Source organism: Vombatus ursinus, unplaced genomic scaffold (assembly GCF_900497805.2).
Source record: "Vombatus ursinus unplaced genomic scaffold, bare-nosed wombat genome assembly UNPS02000749.1, whole genome shotgun sequence".
Lineage (NCBI taxonomy): Eukaryota > Metazoa > Chordata > Mammalia > Diprotodontia > Vombatidae > Vombatus > Vombatus ursinus.
This window is the reverse complement of record NW_020940527.1, coordinates 27,098,990-27,123,111: the sequence shown is the minus strand read 5'-3', so window position 1 is coordinate 27,123,111 and position 24,122 is coordinate 27,098,990. Positions and strand designations below refer to the sequence as shown.

The following is a 24,122-nucleotide window of genomic DNA, read 5'->3' as shown; positions in this document are numbered from 1 at the left end:
TTAGCCAACTGGTCTCCATCACTGCAGGCAGGTAAACCCACTCATGGGCTCTGCTTGTCTCACTCCTATTTCAGGCACTTGCTCCCACCTATAGTGTTCTACCTTTCCTCTTTCTCTCCAAAGACAATGTTTTCCTAATTTATTTTTTTTATCATTAGTTTATTTTCTTTTATCAACAATCACTTCCATAAGCTTTTGAGTCTTAAATTTTTCTCCCCCTCCCTCTCTACCTCCTTCCTCAAGATGGCGCACAATCTGATATTGGCTATAATGTTCTCCTAATTTGGACTCTTTCTGCCTTTTCTGCTGAGTAGCTCCTCTGGCTCAAGTCTCTTCAAACACTGAACTGACTAAGACGAACCGATGGTTAGCCTCTAACTCCCACCCTCACCCCACAGTTCTTTGGGAAAGTTTATTTGCTTATTTTAATTGCATCTCTGAAAACAGATTATGGTCTGTGGCAACAATTGCCTTGGGGAACAAATAGGAACTGGATATGGATAGGAGCTGAACCTGTGATTTCATTGATAATAGGAACTTCCAGAAGAGGACACTTCCTCTCTCATGCAGGTCAGCACCTTCTGTGCAACTTATAGACTTTGTATCCTAGAGCAGTGAGAGGTTAAGTGACTTGTCCAAGGTCACATGGCTCATATGTGAGAGGTGAGACCTGAATCTAGATCTTTCTGTTTCTAAGAGCAGCACTCTACCTACTATACCACACTGCCTATATACACATACAATTCATAGGGGCCACAAAGTTAAGAACATTTTTGAGTATTTACAAAATGATCAAAGTGATTAGAAATATAGCAAAGTCCTATTTAAACCACTTTATTGGGTTTCCCACAAGATATCCCCTGGCTAGGGAAATCCAATTTTAAAAAGATGAATCTGGGGCAACTAGGTGGCTCAGTGCATGGAGCTCTGGCCTTGGAGTCAGGAGAACCTGAGTTCAAATCCAACCTTAGACATTTGACACTTACTAGCTGTGTGACCCTAGGCAAGTCACTTAACCCCAATTGCCTCACCAAAAGGCAATAAAAAAAAAGATGAATCCTACATTCTGCTTTGAAGGTCATCAAAGGAGGGGTGAGGGAGATCTATAAATGAACAAGGGCTCTTTGCTAAAAGAACCACAAAGCTCTTAATCCTGGTTTGGACATCTGCAGAAGCATCCTTCCATTCATTCATCCAATGAGCATTTATTCACCAGGACACTGTACTAGGAGCTAGACAAAAAAACACTAACCAGGCTGTACCTTCAAAGAGTTTCCCCACAACTAGAAAGTTGTGGGGAACAAAATGTACACAGATAAGTTAAGACAAAATACATACAAAGTAAGTGCAGGATAATCTGTGGGGAGAGGGCTCTAGCAGCTGGGACAATCAGGGAAGCCTAATGTACAATGTGGTGTTTGAGTTGAGTCTTGAAGGAATCTAAGGATTCCCAGAGGCATAGAGGAGGAGAGGGAATATTCTAAGCAGGAGAGACAGTCTGTGCAGATACAGAAGTCAGAGGTAGCTATTAAGAGAGGCAGTTGGCCTATAGGGAAAAGGGACAATTACAATTCACTTGAAGTTCAATGAAGCATCACTAGTACCTTAGAACACATTCAGAAATAAACTTGTAGAACTCTAGGCTGTGCATAGTGGATGTTGCACATACACCCTCAGGTTCATGTTGGTAGGTAGCCCTATTGCTGTTTTCTACAGTTTTTGATGTTAAGGCTTCTGCCTTTATGAGGCAGGGGAAAGCTAGGTAGAAGCTATATTGAGTCATATTTTGCGGGCTGCCCTGAAGTCAATGTAACTGTTTCCTCTCTACCTACTATCTAGCCTTGGCTATCCAGAAGGTAGTGATGACTTTGCCTCATCCATGTTTCTCCACTTCACATGGCTCCTCACGAACTTTGTCATTTCTTTAAACGTAGTTTGATCTGCTGGCTTCTTTTAAAATAAGAGATCTGACCCATGACTACAGGAAGGCAAGGTGGGGAAGGCCGGACATGTGGAAATAAAACATTGTTCACCCAGAAAAACCAGTGGGAGTGATAGAGATGGAATTGAAGTGTTTAAGGTCCCAGAGCCATCATTCTTCCAAGCAATGGACTTGGTTGAGTGGTACCTCATTACCAAATGCTTCATTATTCAGGCGGAACCTAAGTACTAATAGAATAAATCAACTCAAATGCCAATGAAATATTTTTTCAGATTAATGAAGAAAATTTGTATTGGCTAGGTACCATCTAGCATTCTAATTGACGTCTGGTATAAACCCAAGTGTTTTTTCTCTGGTCTAGTTTTTTTGGAATAAGTTTGAAATCCGTGACTGAGGATGTCTCATTTCCGGTCCCGTTTGGGTAAAAGCCACCTTGGCAAAGTCTGCTTTTTTTCTATTTCAGTTCTAGGAAAGTAAGCATCATACGATAGCTCTTCTGTGCCCATGATGGTCTTCACATACACATGAGTCTCTTCCATCTCTATTGTTTCCTTCACATCCATGTCGGGGCTGCTGAGATTCTGGGAAGAAAACAAAAGGACTGATGAAGCTTGAGCAGCCTCAGAATTTCTATCATTAAAGTCATTTAGAGGTTTGTGTTCTCCCATATCCCTTGTCATCTCAAATGTAAATAATAATCAGGTTCCCCCAAACAACTAATAATTGGTTATCCCTACCTCAGATTAGAATTTCCCTAACAGCAGGTCAGGGTGTCCCCAGGAATTCCTAGGGGAATTTCGAGGGTTATATTAGTCACAAAGCTACTGTAGCTCTTTAGCATGCCAATTCAAGTCAAATTGCCTGCTTTTCCTTCTTAGTTCCCAGGGTGTCATACTGGATTAGGCAACGGCCCTATCTCTGGTAGCATAGAGATGTCTATGCTTCTAAAGGTAGACATTAATGCCTTTCACAGGAAAAGAGCAATTAGTAAATGCACAAAGAAGAATTCTATTTATAACTTTATTTATTATGAAGATTAATTTGCTTCAAGTAAAACCCTGTACCTTGGTTCTAAATTCTAAGAGTTTAATTTAAACAAATGATTGTAGTTAACAACAGATCAATCTCTAAATCAGGGCTTCTTAAACGTTTTCCGTCCCTCGTATGTCGGCAGCATTCATTGGCATTGCATGGCCTGATGCCATGTACAGTGCAAAGTGTGCATGCTGTGTGTTCAGAACCAAGGTTGCAATGAAGTTGCATGATGTAACACTGGCAAACGCTGCCACAAACACCTCGGTTTCATTATGTGTTTGATTTTGAATTAATTTCTGGTCTTTGCGCTTTCAGGAACCTCTTACTGTTGCCAAATGGGTTCACAACCCACAATTTAAGAAACACTGCTAAAATAAGCCCCTAATAATGATAACTCAGTGGCTAAGGTTAAGAGGTCTGCTACAGTGTTACTGTTCACAATAAAATCTATCCCTGAACCTACCCTTTTAACAAACCTTTCAGTGGTTCTTGAAGTGTTGATCTCTCTGCAAAGACTTCACCAATTCATGTGTCATAGTCCTCAGGCAAGATATCACCTCAACACCCTGAACCTTATTCCTGACAAGAGTACCACCATCTTTCTGGCCATTTAAATTCACAACTCCTTCCATTCCTCACTCTCACTCAACATATCCATTTACTTGACAAATCTCACCAATTCCACCTTCACGTCATCTTCCATCTATGTCCCCTTTTCTCTATTCACACAGTCACCAACCTAGGTCAGGTCTCCATCAGCTCTCACCTGCCTCCTAAGCTGTATCCTTGCTTCAAATCTCCCCACTTTATTCCACCCCACACATAGCAGCCAAAGTGATTTTCCTTAAACCCAAGTCTGACCTTATCAGTCCCCTATTCAATAAACTCTAGTGCCCTATTAATAAACTCTATTGACCCTAGGGTCAAATATTGTTTCTTTTTTATCTCATCTTTTCCATTTCCATTTTGGTGCAATTTTTATAATGCCCATAATTATTAGTATAGTAGTATGTGTATATAATTTATGAATAAGTGAACAGACGTATGTTAAGGGTTCATGCTTGAAAATTTTTACTGATAAGAGTACATGTTCAAAAATGCTTGAATACCATTGGTTGAGTATTGAAGTATTTCAGTCTCAATGGAAAGACCTTCAGATATGGTGTCAAAGAAGGTGTATTAGAGGACAGATGCTGGGAAAGACTAAATGAGCATCCATAAAGAATCACAGAATCTCAACAATGGAAGAGATCTCATAAGTCATTTAGGTCAACCTGTACCTGGATATGAATTCCTGATAAGGTCCATAATTATGATCATCCAAACTCTGAAGACCTCCATTTACAGGGAACTCATTACCTCACAAGGAAGCCCATTCTTTTTGGGATGGCTCTAATTATCAGAAAGTTTTTCCTCACATTGAGCCAAAATCTTCATCAGAGTAACTTTCACCCATTACATCCAGCTCTACCCTTTGCATCTAAGCAAAATAAGCTTAATTCCACTTCTCCATTATAGCTCTCCAAAAACTTGAAGACATCTTCCATGTCCCTAGATAAAGTCTCTTCTCCAGGCTGACCTCTAGTAATGAGAATTACTACCTGATTCTAATCTCTCTGTCTTTCTGTCTGTCTGTCTGTCTCTCTCTTCCTCTCTCTCTCCCTTTCTTCTCTGGTTTTCATTTTATGTACCTCTCCTTTTTAACCCCATCCACTTTTGTACCCTCTCCTTCTGATGACAGGATTTACAGTCCACAGATTATTTATTGTGAGATATTAAAAAGTACAACTGAGAATCCTTACCTCCAATGATACCTCAGAACTGTCATAGATGTCTGGAAAATCATTTGGTCTTTGATTTTCCTAAATTGGTAACAAAAATGTAGAATGAAAAGATATAAGCTTGGATCATTATTTAAGTGCATGAGAAATGAACACAGGCACATTCAAAAACAGGAGATGGAATGGATTTAGAGTCCATGTGACACTTTAGGTGATAATAACAGGACAACTTTTCTGAATAACTCTGCCTAAGGGATTTTGAATGGTAGATCTGGACGTTGAAATAGCCTGGTATTTATGACAAAGGGAGACTACCTTCTTTATTCTGGAAGGAAAAAAGCATAGATAACTATATTCCTGGACATAACTGATTATAAACACCTTCATGCCTTGTAGACACATCAGATTTATCATTCATTCTCTTTCCCTGCATGTTGTCCTTTGTTTTCAAAGTTACCCTATACTGGCCCAAAGAGGTGGAATACGTAGAGCTTCATCAACCATAGAAGACACCAAGGTCATCCACTGCATCCTGGCCATCACCTGTCATCTTGATTTTTGTCCTGCCACTGGACTTTGATGACTCAGGAGAAAGAGTGAGGCTAACAACTTTGCACAACTCTGCCTCACTTAAATTCAATTCACGAGCAAGTCAGGACATCACCTGTGATGTCATTGGTGCTATTTGAAAATAAATAACAACTACAGCAACCCTATACTTGGTCTCCTGCCTCAAATCTCTCCCAATTTTAATCTATCCTACATATAGCAGCCAAAGTGATTTTCCTAAAGTTAAAGTCTGATGGAATGGGAACTTGGTTTCACCATTATGTTTATTATTCAATAGATATTAAGGATTACAACCAGAAAATTTCTCTACAATTTGAGGGTATTGTTACTCTAAACAAATGTCCTCCGAAGAGTAGATATTCTCATTAGCCTAACAATGAAGCTGAGGCTTAAGGTGAGAATGTTTTTGTCCAGCATCTACTGTGGGGACAGAAATGGAATCTAAGACTTCTAATCCCACAAACCAGGAAAGTCATTTACAATGAAAGCTCCTGTTTTGGTTTTTTCCTTGTATCCTCAATACATCACACAATGCCTGGCTCAAGCCTTAGGTAGTAAGTACCTAATAAATGCTCAATGAATGAATGTCATTTAGAGTCCTCCTTCAAACCGAATGAAAGGGATAATCACCTGAGTATGCCCATCTTTTCTTCTTTTCCGAGCACAGACCACAATTAAAGCTACAAGCAGGACCACAGCCACCAAGGTTGGGATGCCGGCTGCCAGCCCCAGAATTATGATACAATCCTAATGTAGAGAGATAGAAAGCATAGGATCACATGTATCAATTCTTCTGTGGTTGCTCACCATTCACTCCCACAAATGGTCAGTAAAGATGCTGTGTGCACCAAGAGCTTCGTCCAAGCCACAGTCTTTATTCACACTCAAGGTTCAACTAGACTGTAAGCTGCTTAAGAGCAAGGATGGTATTTTTCTCTATGTTTCTGTTTTGTTTTGTAAATAGCTAAGAAAATATGCCTAGCACATAGTAGGTGCCTAATAAGTGCTATTGACTTCTCTAAATATGACTATCTACTACAAATTAAGCAGTGGTGAATAATAATAATATTTATATGGCACTTTAAGGTTTATAAAGCGTGATACATACATTATCTCACTTGATCATTACAATAACCCAGTGAGATAAATGCTACTGATGTTATCATCCCTGTTTTACAGATGAGGGAGCCCCTCTCAGATCCCTAATGGACTCCCAATTCTGAGGCTCAGAGCAGCTAGAATCATACCACTAGCAAGTGTCTGAAGTGGGCAAGTACTCCTGACTCCAGTTGCAGCATTCTTTCCCCTACACTGTGCTAATGTACAACCTACAAAATCAGACACGAAGTCCCCCCCGAAGAGGAGGGGTAGAGTCTACAGCACTCCGAATCACCGAGCTCTAACAGGAACTGACATTAAAAGAGCACTTTGAAGTTTACATGCACAATCACCTTGGAGCCTCACAACAACTCCGGGGCATCTACTACAGGGATTATTATCTGCATTATACAGATGAGGAAACTGAGGCTCAGAGAAGCCCATGGCTACATAGGGAATATATGTCAGAGGCAGGATTCCAACTCAGGTCTTCCTGACTCTGTGTCCAATACTCTGCCCATTACGCCATGCTGCCTTCCAGAAACTGGATCTGGCTCTCCTGCTTCTCTGATGAGACAGAGATTTGGGTGACTGGTTCACAGCATCTGCCTCACCCATGTCTTTCCTCTGTATCCAAACACACTTAACTCAGCAGAGGCAATTCATATCAGTAAATTCTAGTGGCTGTTCTTAGGGTCCCAGGGTACCTATGTTTTGTGGTTTTTCGGTCATTTCAGTCATCTCCGATTCTTTTTGTGATTCCATTTGCGTGGGGGGGGGCAAACAGTGGTTTGCCATTTCCTTCTCCAGCTCATTTTACAGATGAAGAAACTGAGGCAAACAAGGTGAAGTGACTTGCCCAGGACCACACAGCTAGTAAATGTGTGGTGCCAGATCTGAACTCAGGACTTCCTGACTCCAGGCTCTGTGCTCTATTCACTGCACCACCTAGCTGCCCCAGGATCTCTATGTTTAGACTTCTAAAATAACCCAGGAGAAGTTTGCCTTCCTAGCTTTGGAAACTGGGACCAATATAAGTGCAGAGAAAGGATCATCCACAGGAATGCAATTATCTGAGTGATATAAACGGCAAAAAGAAACCTACCAGTAAGGCAAAGCAATCTTGCCCCCAAAGAAGTGATGAAATTCACCTCCCTCTTTTCTTTGGAGACTATCCGTATAGAAGATTGCATACACTGCCAGATGGGATCAATGCATTGGTTGGTTTTGAATCCCTATTTTCCCTGAAGGAGTGTTCCCTATGGTTGACAAGATGGGATGGAGGTGGGGGAAGTGTCAGAGGAGCATAGCTGAGAATAAATGTGATGGAAAAACAAAATGTCTCATAGATCTAGAGATAGAAGAGATGCCAGATGCCATCTAATCCAACTGCCTCATTTCACAGATAAGAAAACTGAGGCAAAAAGAGGTTTCGTGGCTTGCTCAAGTTCACACAGGTAGAAAGTGGCAGAGGCAGTATTCTAATTCAAGTCTTTTGACTCAGGAGCCAATGGTCTTTTCACTGTACCACACTACCCCCCCCCATTTTTCAAATGTATCATCTCATATTTAAAAAAAAAGAAAAAGAAACATAAGTGGCTGATTAGATTGGAGGAATTTATAAAAGTTTTCTGCTTCTTTGCACTATACTAGGGTTTCTACTCCAGGACCCAACCTTTGGTTCTTTTTGCTTCCAGTAAGAAGAAATAAGAGACAGGGGTTTGGAATAGAACAGGGCAGAGACAGGAAAGAATTGTAAACTGGTCAGCACTTCCACAAAATCAGCTTTCCTGGACGACTATTTCACAAGTCAGAAAAGTTTTCAAAGCTTTTCAGCAATCCTCCCCCTACCCAATTAGCCCATATCTCAGATAATGTTCTGAGGGTCTAGCTAGTGAATCCAGTGCAATTTCTTCTCTCTCTCTCTGTCTCTGTCTCTCTTTCTTCCACTCTCTTCCTCTCCCTCTCCTTTTTCCTCTTCCTCTCCTTCTTTACTCTCTCCCTCTCCTTTTCTTTCTCTTTCTTTTCCATCTCTCTTTCCTTTTCCTTCTCCCTCCCTCTGTCCTTCTTCCTCTCCCTTTCCTTCTACCTCTCCCTCTCTTCACACGGACCCAACTGGCTTGAAGGACTATAGCTCTTTAAAAATGGATAGCAGCTTGGTAACATACCATATGTGAGCGGGTGGGTTGTTTGTGTGGCCAAGTACAGGAAGTTTATGCCTACCCATCCTGTCAGACTCTTTTATGTGTCCTCTCTTAAGTACACCACAAGGAATCCACCCAATATGCTGGCGTTCATCCTTGTTTTCTTTTTATATCATGGGGATACCAGAAGAGTCCACAGGTTGTTCACTGGTCATCCTTTGCTCTCACCACATGATCAGTCCATCTTCTTTTTTAATTAGTGATTTCTCTGATGATAATCATCAAGTGGGAAAATAAGATAGTCTCACCATGTGGTGAGCTGATGTTTACTGTCTGTGTGACCTCAAATAAGTCACCTACATGAGCTTTAGATTCCTCATCTGTCACATGAAGTGGCTAGAATAGATGGTCTCTGAGGACATCCTCTGGCCCAGCCTTACCCTGGGCATCCCGGGGTCTCACAAACCCTTGCTACAAACTCCTTGTTGAATCTCAGGTGGGGTTTTCCCTGAGCTCTGGTAGGCAAGGTTCCTCTGGCAGTCTGGATGTTGCCCTGGACTCCAGAAGCCCCAGAAGGAGGGGAGAATATTTCCTCCTCCTATGTCACAGAAAGACTGCTCACTACCCTAAATCTCCACATAACCTGCTCACTACCATTTGGTCACTCTCTGTCACCTCTAATGCCCAGCTGCCCAGCCTGGTACCCTCGTATGTCCCTCTGGTGTGGTACCAAAAAGCAGTCTCTTGGTGTTAAGTGCCATCCAAGGCAACAATAACCTTTCCTTTACTACTGCTAAGTCATTCTCCCTTCTCCACAAGGGAAAACACTTGTGGGTTGCTACAACCAAGGTCTCTCGTGCTTTTTTTTTTACATACACTCCCTGAAAAACTGAACAGTTTGTCTCTAGATTTCTGGGCCATCTGTTAGTATCTGTTCTTGGCTATTTTTAGCTTCTTTCTCAGAGCTCCAAGTACTGACAAACCAAGCTCCTTGATCATTTTCACAATATCCCCTGAGAGCTACAGTCAGTCAACAAGCATTGATTTAATGCCTTCTCTTTGTCAGGTACTGACAATCCACAGATGCATCATCATCCCATTTTAAAGATTCTCTCACTCATCAGAGAAAACAGCCACCTTGGAATGATCCTAGTTTGTGAAATTTTACCCTCAAATTCACCAAGGATCTTTGATTTCATTTTTCTAGGAACTTCCTCCACCAGCTGCCATAACTTAACAAAGTCTTTGGAATCTGCCCATGTTTATACAACAGTTCTTGTTGTTGTTCATCCTTTGTACTTGAAGAAGACCAATGCCATCATGATGCCAGGGTCAAGGTACAGTGAGTCCGACTATGGCTGAGGATTTACACAACTATCAAGAGTCAGAGGCTGGATTTGAACCCAATTTCTTCTGAACCCAAGTCCATTGACTCGACTATTCACTATGCCACTGAGGCCTCCTAGAGGCAATAAATGCTTAAGAATAGTCAGTCAACAAGCATTTATTAAGCTCTTTCTATGTGTCAGGGGCTGTGCTAAGCAGTGGGAATACAAATATGAGCAGAAAGAAAGGTAGCCCCTTTCCTCTGGGAAAGAAACTTCCAATCTACTGGGGAAATATCACATGTACAAGGAAGCTGAAGAAGAGGAGGTGGTGGGATGAAGGTACCCAATCATCAGGCATGGGAGAGATAATGGAGAGTGCAACTTGGAGAAGAATGAAGACATGGCCGGCCAGGTGCCTTCCTTAAATGAAGGTCCTGGGAGGAGCCATCCAATCAGAGCGAGAAGCTGAAGGAGCTGAGAGGAGTCCTTCCAGTGTGGGAATTCCAGGGCAGTGTGAGTTTCCAGGATGAAGAGGTTTCTGCAGCATAAGAGGTTTCTGTGGAACAAATCTTAGGAACAATTTCTTCACTTGACATTGAAGAGACAATTGAGAAAGAGTGTGAAAGCACGTTGTAGACTTCAAAGATGATAATAGCTTAATGTAAGCTATTATCATTATTTCATTCTCACTTCTGTTTGAAGCATTTTATCAGCTTATCTCTGGAATCCTCACAGCTCCAGGCAACATTGAACATCTCCCATTTATTTTACAGAAGGTAAGTCGATCAAAGGCAGCTAGGTGGTATAGTGGATAGAGTTCTGGGCTCAGAGTCAGAAAGACTCAGAAACTTCCTAGCTGTATGACCTTGGGCAAGTCACTGCCTCTGTTTGCCTATGGACTGGTGGTCCAATGGAGAAGAAAATGGCAAACCAGTATCTTTGCCAAGAAAACCCTAAGGACAGATGTCCACAGGGTCACAAGGAATTAGACACAACTGAACAACAACAAAGTCAATCAATAGTTAGTAAACATTTATCAAGCACTTACTACATGCCAGGCACTGTGCTAAGCACTGGGAATACATCTAAGAAAAAGAGACTATCTCTGCCCATGAGGAGCTTAAAATGTGAGAAGACAATACACAAAAGGAAGCTGAAAAGGGAGGGAGGCTGCCAGAGCTGGGGCAAGGATGTATCAAGTTGACAGCAAGTCAAAGCCAGATGAAGTAAACTGATAATAAATAAACTGAGGCAGAAGACTTTAAAGAACTCATCCATAGCCACATAAAGTTGAGCTCAGAGTTTCTGAGTTAAGATGGAGTATGCTATGGTGTAATGAGTACTGAATCTGGTAATAGAGGACCTGGGTTCAAAGGTATTTGCTAAGGTGGTGCAGTAAAAGAGTAGCTTCAAATCATTCCACTTATAAATGGGTTGGGGGGGGGTATTCTTCCGCAAATAAGCACAATATTTATGGGAATGATGATCTCAAAAATCAGGTAATAGTAGTGAGGTACTTCTATTATAATCTACTGAAATTTATTGTATGTTGCCTTACCCACACACATAAACTAGGATGCAACTCCTGGTACTACAACACCTAAAAGTCCTTTTACTCTTTGAAGAATCCTCATCCAGTTTCACTTGGACTAGCATTTCTGTTGGTTGGATTGATCAGTTGGATTTTTAGGGCTCACTCCTCTACAAAATTCAACTCTCAATTTCCAGAGCTAGTTCTCTTCCAGCAATCATAGCCAGCTCTTTTCTCTGCTGCCAAGGACCCAGTTTTTCAAAACTGTCTTCCCTTTGAGTGACTTCCTTTCTACATCCAAATCTCTCTGTAATGTGTGTTTCTCTGCTTCCTCAATATACCTCCAACTCTTTTTAGCTGATTAACTCTCAATTTGCTATAGTTCCCTATTACATTATAAACTGTGCTATGGTAGGATGTATAGTATAACAGGAAGAGAAGCCACTGATCTTAGTTCTTATGAGCATGGACAGAGTTCAGCTGATGCGAATCTCCATGTGAAAGAGGCTAGACAGCCTTCTTCCAGTAGAGTTAAGATAACATGCAAGGGAAATGCCTTGGAGAGACATTTTGTAATTGATTTTGATTTGCTGATTACATTTTTTGATGGGCTGAAGAACATTCAAAAAGCACTATTTGACTGAGAGTATTTTATTTTGTCTTTGTATTCCCAGCAACTTGTAGAGTGCCATATTCATATCAGGTGCTTAATAAATATTTGTTGGGTTGGATTAAAGGGGCAGCTTTGGAGAACAAATCCAATAATGTACTGGAGCCAGCTCATACCAGCTCTTGAAAACAGACTGTTAAATTTTCAGTGTGAGCATTTACTTCTTGGAAATCAGCATAGCTACAAATCAGGGTTTGGTTTATTGTTTCTAGACTTAAAAAAGTAATTGAGAAAATATTAATAATATAGATTAAAGTTAAAAGTCTGTAAAACACTTTTTTCCCTCAGAGAGCTGAATGTTAAACATTTACCAGCACACCCATGGACAAATGAGAGCAGTAACCTAAGAATTATTAAGGCTTTAGCACACAGTGGAAAAGAAAAGACTGTGACCACTTTATTTCAAGAAAATGATCAACAATTTCTTTCCTCTTCAGTCTCCACACCTGGCCATCTGGATTTTCTGTATCATGCCATAGTAGCTTGATCATTCTGGAAGTTCACTCCTCTCCTAGCCTTCTTACAGAGGAAGTACCCTGGATCCCTGCTGTCCCTTTCTCTAATGGGTTAGTTCCTCCCAGAATCTCCATTAAAAGGACAACACCCAGGCCAGCTGTTTCTTCATTTCTCTCTAGGCTCCACTCCTGACTCTCTGGACTTTATCTATCATGTCTCCTTAATGGGACCTTCTCATCCCCCTTTCTATTTCCTTTTAGGTGCTGTCTTCTCCCATTAGAAAGTAAGTTCCTTGAGGACAAGGACTGTCTTTCTTTCTGCTTGTACTTCTATTCCCAGTGCTTATCTCAGTGTCTAGCACATTGAAACCACTTAATAAATGCTTGTTGATTTGACCTGTTGACTTGAGAAAAAAAATTCCAAAATGAATTAAAACAAGTAGTATTCTACAAATAGAAAGAACTCATGGAACTCTATTAAGGAGAAACTTAAAATTTTGCTTTGGATTTACATCTCTACCACTTAGCATAGTGCCCAGCACATAAGTACATACTAAATACTTTTGTATTTATTCATTCTTTTTTTCATTCAAACAATTGTAAATATATTGTGCTCTTCTTACATTATGTTTTACTTGTGAGCAGAGTTAGTAGGAAGATGTTTTCCGTAAGGGAAAGACAAAATTATATGTAATTTGATTTTGTTTTTCTGAAATTTTTTCCATTCAATGTTGTACTTACTGCTGTGATTCCACTAGTAGCATCGGGGACCGAAGTCTGTAGAGGGAGAAAAAAAACATGCATTTTAAGAAAACAAAATCTGTAATAAGGGATATTATATTTAAAAAAAATAGCTTGTCTGAAAATAGAATTTCTAGTTTCTGACCCTTTGCAAAATTAACTGATTTTTATAGCCATTTTTTTAAACTGAGAGTTGATTCATGCCCAGATAAAAATGAAATTTGGTCCTATGGATCAGTATTTCAGAAATAAATTCTTAATTACCTACTTTGTGCATTTACAGCATGTAAGAAGTAACAAGATGGCAAAGTGAGCACGGAGTCAGGAAGACCTGATTTCAAATCCAGCCTCAGATACTTAGTAGCTGTGTGACCTTGGACAAGTCACTGAACCTCTCTGCCTCAGTTTCCTCATCTGTAAATGATAATAACAGCACCTACCTCACAGAGTTGTTGTGAGGATTAAATGAGATAATATTTGTAGAACACTTAACACAGTTCCTGGCACATAGTAGGTGCTTAATAAATCATTCCAATTCATCTGTAGAGACAGGGTAGCTTAGTGGATAGAATGCTGGGCCTAAGCCCAGGAAGACCTGGATTAAATTGCTGCTCCTGCCACTAGCTATTTCATACCCTGGGCAAATGTCTGAAGGTACTACGTATTTCAAGCAACTTCCTAAGACTTATATATTGAGTCATAAGTGGGCTGTGATCTTCATTGGCAAAGGGAGTTCCCATACTGGGAGTTCTCCTTCAAGTATTTGAATTGTTCACAGCAAATGTTTGATTTTGTCACCCAGGACACTGAGCTATTATGGAAAGAAAATTAATTTCTTTAGAAATCATAGGATTTAGAACTAGAACTCCATGTTACAAATGAAAAAATTGAGAATTAGGAAGGTTTATCCCAGGTTACAAAGGCAGGAAGTAGCAAAACCCAGGATATAAGTACAAGGCCAAGTATGTGTTGGGGAGGAAGGGTTAGAGGGAAACATGGGAGAATACTCCCATGTTTCCACAATATTTGGGAGTCAAGAGAGGAGACATTCAGTGGTGTGTAAATTCCTTGAACTATACACCCGAAAAGGCTATGACCAAATGCCACAGTATGGTCATATTACCTGCCATGTATTCTGATTCAATAGGCATGTTTTTAGCATGGCCAGTTTAAAAAGAAGACAGAAGTCTCCTCAGAAGGAGTGAGAGGTGGACTGATAAAAAGGGGGAGGTGCAAGTATAGCCAAAGGGAAGAGCAGAGAGACAGAGGACATTGCAGCCCTCTTCTCTGTCCCAGCATCCTGTCTAGACCTTGATGATAGGAGCAAAGCTTCGTAGTTCATCTGATTGCCGTCTGAGGTAGCCAGTGCTCTCCAGCTACTACTGTTTAGAAATGGGAAGGAAAATGTATAAATAGAGCCCTCCATCACGTGCTAGGCTTTGAAACTTCTGTTAGTAAATTGATGCGTCCTTCTTCTGCTGTTTTGAAGAGATTATCATGATCTGAGGAGTAGTGGACATTTAATAATGAGTGCCAAGGATGTTTAATATCTATATTATTTTATTAAGTACTTTTTGCTTTGATTTCATGAATCATCTGGTTTGGTTTGCTCAAAAGTCATTGGATGGGGCTCAGAGTTATGAATTTTAACAGGTGAATACCCAAACAATACTATGTTTCATGAAAAATCAAGGCCCATATGGGATATCTAGAGCTCAATATGGGGCTGCCACTCTTTTCTGTCTCTCTTTGCCATTACTTTTGATGCCTCTTGACTATTGCCACCCTGTCTCTTACCATTGCCACAAGACTCCCATCCTCTTTTTGATCAGGTTGCATTGTAAGGATATCTACCTAATCATAATGTGTTCTGAGTCATATCGACATACTATGAAAATCAATTTCTTTCTTTTCTTCCTTCTTTTTTTATCTATCATTTCCTTTTTTTCTTACATTTCCACTCTTATCTCTCTTCATTCTCTCCTTCCTTCCTTCTTCTTCTTCATTTGCCCCATCTCTTCATTTTTCCCTTCAATTTCTCTTCAATTTAGCTGCTTTGTGTTAATATGTTATATGTGATTTCTTCTTTTTTAAGTGGTATTTTAGAGGGTCTCTTATCCATAGATAGAACATCAACACACCTTAACTCTTCCTTGTGAGGTTGATTTAATTTATCCTTCTGAATCATCAGTATAATTGCCCCCAAAAAGAGAAGCAATGACATCCATAGAAGGAATAAACAAGTGGAACTGGACCAAACATCATACCATAATCTTGTTAAGTTGAAGATAACTTGTACCCAACATAAAAGGTAGAACAAGTCAAGATGGCGAGTGAACAGTGTTGAAACAGTTTGCCACCGGAAACTAGAAACCTAAATATATTTGAAAAAAATGGGGACTTCCTCATCTATTCAGTTTGCTCTTGCTTAACTTGAAGTTTCTGTGCTATTCTACAGAGGCTCAACTCAAAAACTACACTAACATTTGCTGGCTTATCTAGTGCAAAGGATATGAATGCTTACTGTGTTAGGTGGCAGTGTGAGATTTTCAATCATGCTCTGAAAAAGAAAAGGAAACATTAAAATTCATTGCCATTCACAGTCTGTCTGGTTTGTCCTCCTCATGCACTTCTAACTCAGGTAGATATTCCCTATTTTATCCCCGCCTCTAGGTTCAACTCTGCCCTAACTCTAGCCTGAGGGATTCCTAGAAGTAGTTTGGCTCAGGATCTATCTTGATTACCCCTCCTCTCCTTCAGTGTATGGGATCCTTTCTTTGAGCCCAATATCCCCACCTTGTGTCCTACTCTTCAAACACCTGCTCCCTGAGCCTAATTGTCCCATTTCCCCAGGTTTGGGTCCCTAATGCTAATTGCTTAACTGATTGGAGCTGAGTTACCTGTTTTGCGGTGGATAGAATGACGGGCTAAGTTTTCTGACTTCAGTCATTTACTAGCTGTGTGACTTTGGGCAAGTCACTTAACTTGTGTTTGAATCAATTTCCTCAACTTTAAAATGCGGATAATAATAGAAATTGCCTTGCAGGATTGTTGTGAGGATCAAATGAAATAGTTGTTGTTAAAAGTGTTTAGCACAGTGCCTGGCACATAGTAGGCACTATGTACATGTAATGATTCCCTCCTTCCCTCCCCTTCTCTCCATCCTGGATTAAAACTGCAGTGACAGTCAGAGTATCTAAGACTGGGTGGTAGTCTCATTGTACAGTGTTCTGATCACACTCCACCTGGAATACTGTGTTCACTTCTGGGTGCTACATTTTTAAGAAATACATCATGTAAGTTGGAGAAGGCCAGCTTGGTGGTGCAGTGGATAAAGTACCAAGCCTGAAGTCAGGAAGACTCATCTTCTTGAGTTCAAATCTGGCCTCAGACACTTACTAGCTATGTGACCCTGGGCAAGTCACTTAACCTTGTTTACCTCAGTTTCTTTATCTGTAAAATGACTTGGAGAAGGAAATGGCAAACCATTCTAGTATCTCTGCCAAGAAAACCCCAAATGTGGTCATGAAGAGTCAGATATGACTGAACAAAGTTGGAGAGCATACAGAAACGGGTGACAAAGGGCCTCAAGATCATGCTATAGAGCACATATCTGGGCATTGCCTTGAGTCTAGGCATGAGATTTCCCATACCAAGAATTCTTAACCTATGAGTCCCCATGAACTTAGATATGAAAAAATTACATTTTTATTTTCAGTCTGTTAATTAACATTGATTAAGCACCTACCATGTGCCAGGCATTGTCCTAGGTTTCCTTTGTAATCCCATGCATTTCTTTTTATGCATTTAAAAATAATATTCTGGGAGGGAGTCCATAGGTTTCAATGGATTGCCAAAGTGGTCCACGACCCAAAAAAGGCTAAGAACCTCTGTCCGACACAGAGGTGCAAAAGGCTTTGTTGATTCCAAATGAATATCCATTCTATTCTGTCATTGATGATATTTCTTTCAAAGCTATAAACTTAAGGAAGACTGATTGGGTGATACCTAGCCACATACCTAAGCTACCGACTTGCTCTTGAAAAGGGGATAACAGACACAGAAATGATGAGACTGCAAGTTAACAAAACCAGAGAAAACTCAGTTGGACACATACAGACTCTGAGTCTCTGGCAGAAGCTTATGTCTCCTAGTAGACCCTCCATGGGACCACATGGCTCCAGAAAAAGAGGGAAACATGTCATCCCAAAGACAGCAGGGAATAGAAGTGTCATGGAGTATCATGAATTCCTGTACCAATAGAGAAATAGCTGTGGAGCAAGGGAAGAGGTTGAGTAATTCTGGGACAAAGTGTGTGTGTGTGTGTGTGTGTGTGTGTGAAAGAGTGAGAGAGACAGAGACAGAGAGACAGAGAGACAGAGAAAGAGAGAGAGATTCTTGGAGCAAATGCAATAGTTTTTGGATCTAATCAGGAGCAGAGTCAAGGAACATCAAGGCACAGATCCTTAATGCAGAAGAGAAACCCAGCACTTTCCTTTTCTTAGTACTGTGAGTTATGTGGAATTTACTGACTCGAAGGAAGGAGTCAATTCTCTCCCAATCCTGACCTCTTGTAGGGAAGTGTCAACACTATGTTTCTCATTATAGCCAAAGATCTCATTAGCTTTTTTTTTAAGAGCTAGAAAGTATTTTTCTTTTAAAAAAAATAATTAATTTATTTTAGTTTTCAACATACACTTTTATGAGATTTTGAGTTCTAAATTTCCCTCCCTCCCCAAGATGGCATGAAATCTAATATAGGCTATACATGTATGATCATATTAAATATATTTCCACATTAGTCATGTTGTGAAAGAAGTATCAGAACAAAAGGGAAAAACCATGAGAAAGAAAAAACAAAAAACAACAAAAAAAGAGAAAATAGTATGCTTTGATCTGCATTCAGACTCCATAGTTCTTTCTCCAGATGTGGATACCTTTTTCCATCATGAATCTTTTAGAATTGTCTTAGATCATTGCGTTGCTCAGAAGAGCTAATTCCAACAAAGTCGGTCATCACACAATGTTGCTGTTACTGTGTGCAGTGTTCTCCTGGTTCTGGTCACTTCACTCAGCATCAGTTCATATAAGTCTTTCCAGGTTTTTCTGAAGTCTGCCTGCCCACTATTTCTTATGGAATAATAGTGTCCCATTACATTCATATAACATAACTTGTTCAGCCATTCCCCAATTGATAGGTGTACCCTCAATTTCTAATTCTTTGCTACCACAAAAAGAGCTGCTATAAATATTTTTGTACATATAGGTCCTTTTCCAGTTTTAAAAAATCTCTTTGGAATACAGACCTAGTAGTGGTATTACTGGATCAAAGGATATGCAGTTTTATAGCACTTCAGGCATAGTTCCAAATTGTTCTACAGAATGATTGGATTAGTTCACAACTCCACCAACAATGCATTAGTATTTCAATTTTCCCACATCTTCTCCAGCATTTATCATTTCCCTGTTTTGCCATATTAGCCAATCTGATAGGTGTGATGTGGTACCTCAAAGTTGTTTTGATTTGCATTTCTCTAGTAAATAGTGAAAGCATTTTTCATATGACCATAGATGACTTTAATTTCTTCATCTGAAAATTGCCTCTTCATATCCTTTGACCATTTATCAATTGGGGAATGACTTGTATTCTTATAGATTTGACTCAGTTCTCTACATACTTCAGAAATGAGGCCTTTACATACTATTTGCTATTTTTCTTCTGTTTTGTTTTGTTTTTTCTTTCTTGTGGTTCCTCCTGTTGGTTCTAATTCTTCCTTACAACATCACTAATGTGAAAATATGTTTAATAGGAATGTATATGTATAGTCTACATCAAATTGGGGGAGGGGAGGGAGGTAGGAAGAGAGGTGCAGAAAAATTTAAAACTCAAATGCTTATGGAAGTGATTATTGATAAATTAAAATAAATTAATAAAAAAAGAAATGAGGCCTTTATCAGAAATCCTGGCTGTAAAATTTGTTGCCCAGATTTCTGCTTCCCTTCTAATCTTAGTTGCATTGGCTTTGTTTGTGCAAAAACTTTCCAATTTAATGTAATTAAAATTATCCATTGTGCATTTCATAATGTTCTCCATCTCTCATTTGGTTATACATTCTTCCCTTCTCCATAGATCTGACAGGTAAACTATTCCTTGCTCTCCTAATTTGCTTATAGTTTTGCCCTTTATCTCATTAGCTTTTTAGGCTATGATATCACACTGTGGACTTGTATAGAGTTTGGAGTCTGCTAATTCCCATACACAAAATAGGAGATTGGCACTAATTCACCTGAGGGAAAAAAAGCAAAAACTATTTAATATATTAACTTCTTACCAACAGAAATAAATTTGGTGATATTGAGGCTGTGATCTCATAGAAGGATTTTTTTTGGTTTATTTGTTTTATTTAGTTTTTTTTCCCCTCTAATTTAAGGGACTATAGTCAACTGGTTCATTGCTTTATTTAACATGAAGAGAGAAACTCAAGATATGTAGACTCCAAAGTGTCAAGTAATGTTTGAAAGGTTTCAGTGGGCTCTGATTTCTTTACCAATTCTGGATAGTCAAATACTTTTGAAACAATTAGAGTATCAACTCATGTATCTTATCCTAGTTTAATTGTGATTTTATTTCAAGGCCATAAAACAAATATGATGGTATGGTGTAGAGTCAAGAGTATTGAATCAACAAAAAAAATATACTGAACCAGGAGTCAGAACATTTATGTTTTAGCCTAGATTCTGCCACTATGTGTCTGTGTGATTTTGGGGCAATTCACTGAACCTCACTGAACCTCTGTGTACTATCTTCAAAATGAAGGGTTAGAACTAGGTCATCATCAAGATCCTTTTCCTTGCTAAAGTTCTGTGTTCTGTGCCTATGATCTGAATCTTATCAGAGAGTTATTGCTAAGGGAAAGACACCTGTATTATATCTAAAAGGATTGCCTAGGAATTGTTAGGGCTTGGGGTAAATTTTGACCACACAATGTTGGCTAGAGATGTACTCTGTGGATTAGTCATCATCGTAACATAGATGAAGACTGCAGAACTTTAATAGCAAGTAAGAGGAAAAAAAAGGAGTCATGGCAGCCCCTGGTCATCTGGAAGAATGTTCAGTGTGTCCCTTAATGGGGAAATAGCATCATAGACATACTTCTTCTATGAGAAAAGTATGACACAGATTCTTACATAGCCATTGCCTCTATAGTTAACTACTCCATTCCTATCCCTCTCTCTCTCTCTTTTTTTGTTCTTGTTTTCTTTTTCTATCATTTCTGTAACAGAGTGTTTCTTAGTTTGGGTACTAGATTGACTTCCATCAAAATACCAACCAATAAGAAAATTTATTTCTTCTGGTTAGCAAACCCACCTCTTATTGCACCTTCTATGATCTTTGCCCCTTAGCCTCCTCTAGATGCATACTCTGGTATTTCTCATTCATTCTCAGATTCATAGCTGAAGATGGCTAAAGGTGGCAAATATCTAATCACTGCCTAATTAAGGTGTTGTTAGGTTCTTATGATGTCACCATATTGGTAATACATACATACATATATACACATATATATGTATATATGTATACACACACACACACACACACATATATATATATATATATGCATGGCTTGGGCCCTACAAGTAATTGAGTTAATCCTGATTATCAGTTGAAGGAACTAGGATGTTTAATCAAGATAAGAGAATACTTGGGAGATATACCTCCATTCCCTGGAAATCTCCAGCCATGTCACTGCCCATGGCTTCCTGTCATCCAGCATACACATACTTTCCAGCTCCTATGTTGTCTTTACCCATTAGAATTTAAGCTCTTTGTAGGAGGGTTTCAGAAAAACCTGGAATGACTTATATGAATTAATGCAAAGTGAAGTGAGCAGAACCAGGAGAACATTGTACACAGTAACATCAATATTGTATGATATTCAACTATGAATCACTTAGCTATTCTCAGCAATACAATGATCCAAGACACTTCTAAAGGATTTATGTTGAAAAATGCTATCCACCTCCAGAAAAAGAACTGATGGAGTTTGAGTGTAGATCAAAGCATACTTTTTTTACTTTATTTTTCTTGGGTGTTGTTTTTTTTTGGTCTGTGTTTTTCACCCCACAAACTTAGCTAATATGGAAATATGTTTTGCATGACTGTACATGTATAGTCTCCATAGAATTGCTTGCTTTGTTAATGAGAGGGCAGAGGCATGAAGAAGGAGAGCATTTGCAACTCAAAATTTTAAAAAATTAATGTTTAAAATTCTTTTTACATGTAATTGGAAAAAATAAATAATTTTTAAAATTAAGGTCTTTAAGGACAGGAACTGTCTAATGAGCTTTTAGCTGCATCCCCAATGCTCAGCATACTATCTGGCCCAGTTAACCTCTCTGTCTCTCTCTCTGTCTCTGTCTATCTCTCTGTCTCTTTTTCTCTGTTTCTGTCTCTGTCTCTCTAATACCATGTAGGAAAATGATTAGACTCATTCTCTATGGCCCCAAAGGGAGGAACCAGAAAAATGTACATAAATTGGCACGAGGTAAATTTAGACCCAACTTCAGAAAAGACAATTAGGGTATCCTCATTGAGTCATTGAGTTTTCCTTCAAGCAAGAATCAATTACAATGTAATTGTAGTAGAGATTATTTTTGGAATATGGGTTGGTTTAGATGACCGCTCAAGTCCCTTCCAAATCTAAGCTTCTGCAATTCTTAACATCAATTATGGTATAGATATATCATGGTTTTAATAAAATCTGAAATATATTAAATGCCTCTTTCTTTAGGATACTCAAAGCAAGTGTATCACCCTTCCAACCCTAGTCAGAACAGGGCTAAAGCCCATTGTCTAAGGAATGAGTGAACTTAGATTGAATATTGTTTTCCTCTTGAAGAGAGCATTGTACTATGTTTCTTCAAGACATTAATATCTTTCTCCTATTGGCCCAAATCTCTGTCATTCTCATGGTAACAAATAGCACATGCAGTGTCTTGTTCCAGGTCACTCCCCAACTCCCAGATGTTACTCAGAAAGAAGCTTTGTCTCTATGACAGTGACATCAGCCCAGAGCTCGCTGGTGAGACATTGCTCGGGAGTAGCTGTATCAGCCCTTGTATTGAGCATCAGCCCTCCGTACAGCACCTGGAGGCTTGTTTTTTATTTATGTCAATAGTTATTTAGCTCTCTTAAGCTAAAGGACTCAGATCCAAGTTGGTTCAAAAGAGAACTGATGAAGAGTCAGATATAACCTATGAATGAGAGATAGGCAAGGCTTAGATAAATACAGGGTCATCTGAACTACCCTGGTCAGTAGATGTGTCCTGTTGTGAGGGAAATGAGTGAGCTATATCTAAGCCAGAACCAAATTCTCCAGCTATCAGATAGACATCGGTTGATGGAAGGAAAGGGTCACAGGATTTTGAGTTGAAAATGCACTTAGTCAGCTAGCCAATCCCTTTGATTTCTGTATGAAGAAACTGAAGCCAAAAAAGGGGGAAGTAACCTGTGGAGGGTTATATAGATTGAACGTAGCAGAAATGAAACTAATTCAAACCCCAAGTCTTCTGATTACAAACCCAACACTTTTTCTACTACTGACATCCCCTACAAGAGGGAAGGAACTGTTAGGAAGAGCCCCGTTCTTCAGCCCCTTCCTCCTCACTTCAGTCCTGTATCCCATTTGCCTCTTCCTCTGGGCTCAAGCCAGCCTAGAACCTAAAATCTACTGTCTTACCTTTGGCAAGAAGTATAGGGAGGCCCCAGTTCAGATAACCTTGGCACAGTGTCAAGCTCCTTTCTTGATGCCCATGTGCCCTGGCATGGTACCAGCTAAGCACCCTCAGTTAAATAGTACTAGGAAAACATTAAAAATTCAGTTGTTTTTCTTTTTAAAGTAATTAGAATGATCAAGCTTAACCCTGAAGAACAGATATGAGAATGTACCTTCCTTCTTGAAAGGGAATGTGAACCACTGTCACACTTAATTGATGTTAATTATCTTTGCTGAACTATTTCTTGTTTTCATTTATTATAAGTGATGGTTTTCTGGGTTGACCGGGGGAAGGGGTCTATTGGGAAATTAAGGTGATGTCAAAATAAAAGATGCCAATACAAATTGATAACAAATTTAAATGAATTTTAAACACTGTATGGAAAATTATTCATCTTTTGTCAGTACGTAAAGCTTAATCTCTTGACCTCTTTATTCACAAAAGTGTGAAGAACTTCTTTCAGATGAGAAACTTTGTTTCTAGACATATCCTTTCAACAAATTGGAAGACAGTCTCATTAAAAACCTTTCCATTTTCTTCCCTTAAGAGAAACAAAGTTGTCAATGGGATTAAAAAAACAAACAAAAAACCCTTTTCACTTACCATTTCTGCTGCTCGCATCTGGGATTGCATAAGTGTGTGGAACTCCCAATGTGGAAACCTCCTCCACCAATGAAGATCAGCGACTCATTTGGGAATAGTGTTCTGAGTGACAAAGAGTTTAAATCACTTAAAGCAAGTGCCAACAGTCACACAGCTAATATGCATCACAGTCCTCTCAGCACAGACTTCCTCCCAGCACCAGAATTCACCAAATGAATCCAGTTCGATCACAGGTGCCCTCCTACTGACGCTTCATGCCCATCTGCAGGACCGTTCTACCTTTTGAGCCATCTGTGAAGGGAGTGAGCAGAAGAAAACTGAGCTCAGTCTCTGCTTCCAGGGCACCAGAAGTGTATGATCGGAAGGCAAATGTCTCAGTTGCTGCTGCCTGGCCAGAATCTAGGGAGGTATCTGAGACCACTCGTCCCTCAGCAAATAAAACTGTTC

At 39.5% G+C, this 24,122-nt stretch overlaps 1 protein-coding gene across 1 annotated transcript; it reads right to left on the bottom strand.

The window, feature by feature from the left end:
* Window positions 1-2,332: 2,332 nt before the first annotated feature.
* OPALIN (oligodendrocytic myelin paranodal and inner loop protein) lies at window positions 2,333-23,726 on the bottom strand. The gene is made up of 6 exons (XM_027857926.1): window positions 23,676-23,726; window positions 15,820-15,855; window positions 13,296-13,331; window positions 5,959-6,075; window positions 4,780-4,839; window positions 2,333-2,523 (listed from the first exon to the last, which is right to left on the bottom strand). The coding sequence occupies exons 1-6, from the start codon at window positions 23,703-23,705 to the stop codon at window positions 2,344-2,346; spliced, it is 459 nt and encodes a 152-aa protein (XP_027713727.1). The 5' UTR covers window positions 23,706-23,726; the 3' UTR covers window positions 2,333-2,343.
* Between the last annotated feature and the right edge of the window lie 396 nt (window positions 23,727-24,122).

Coding starts and splice junctions, on each gene's coding strand:
- OPALIN (XM_027857926.1), bottom strand. CDS start 23,705: ATGCAATCCCAGATGCGAGCAGCAGAAATG. Junction 4,840..5,958: donor GAAAAGATGGGCATACTCAG/GTGATTATCCCT, acceptor TTACCAATTTAG/GAAAATCAAAGACCAAATGA. Junction 2,524..4,779: donor GTTCTGAGGTATCATTGGAG/GTAAGGATTCTC, acceptor TTTTCTTCCCAG/AATCTCAGCAGCCCCGACAT.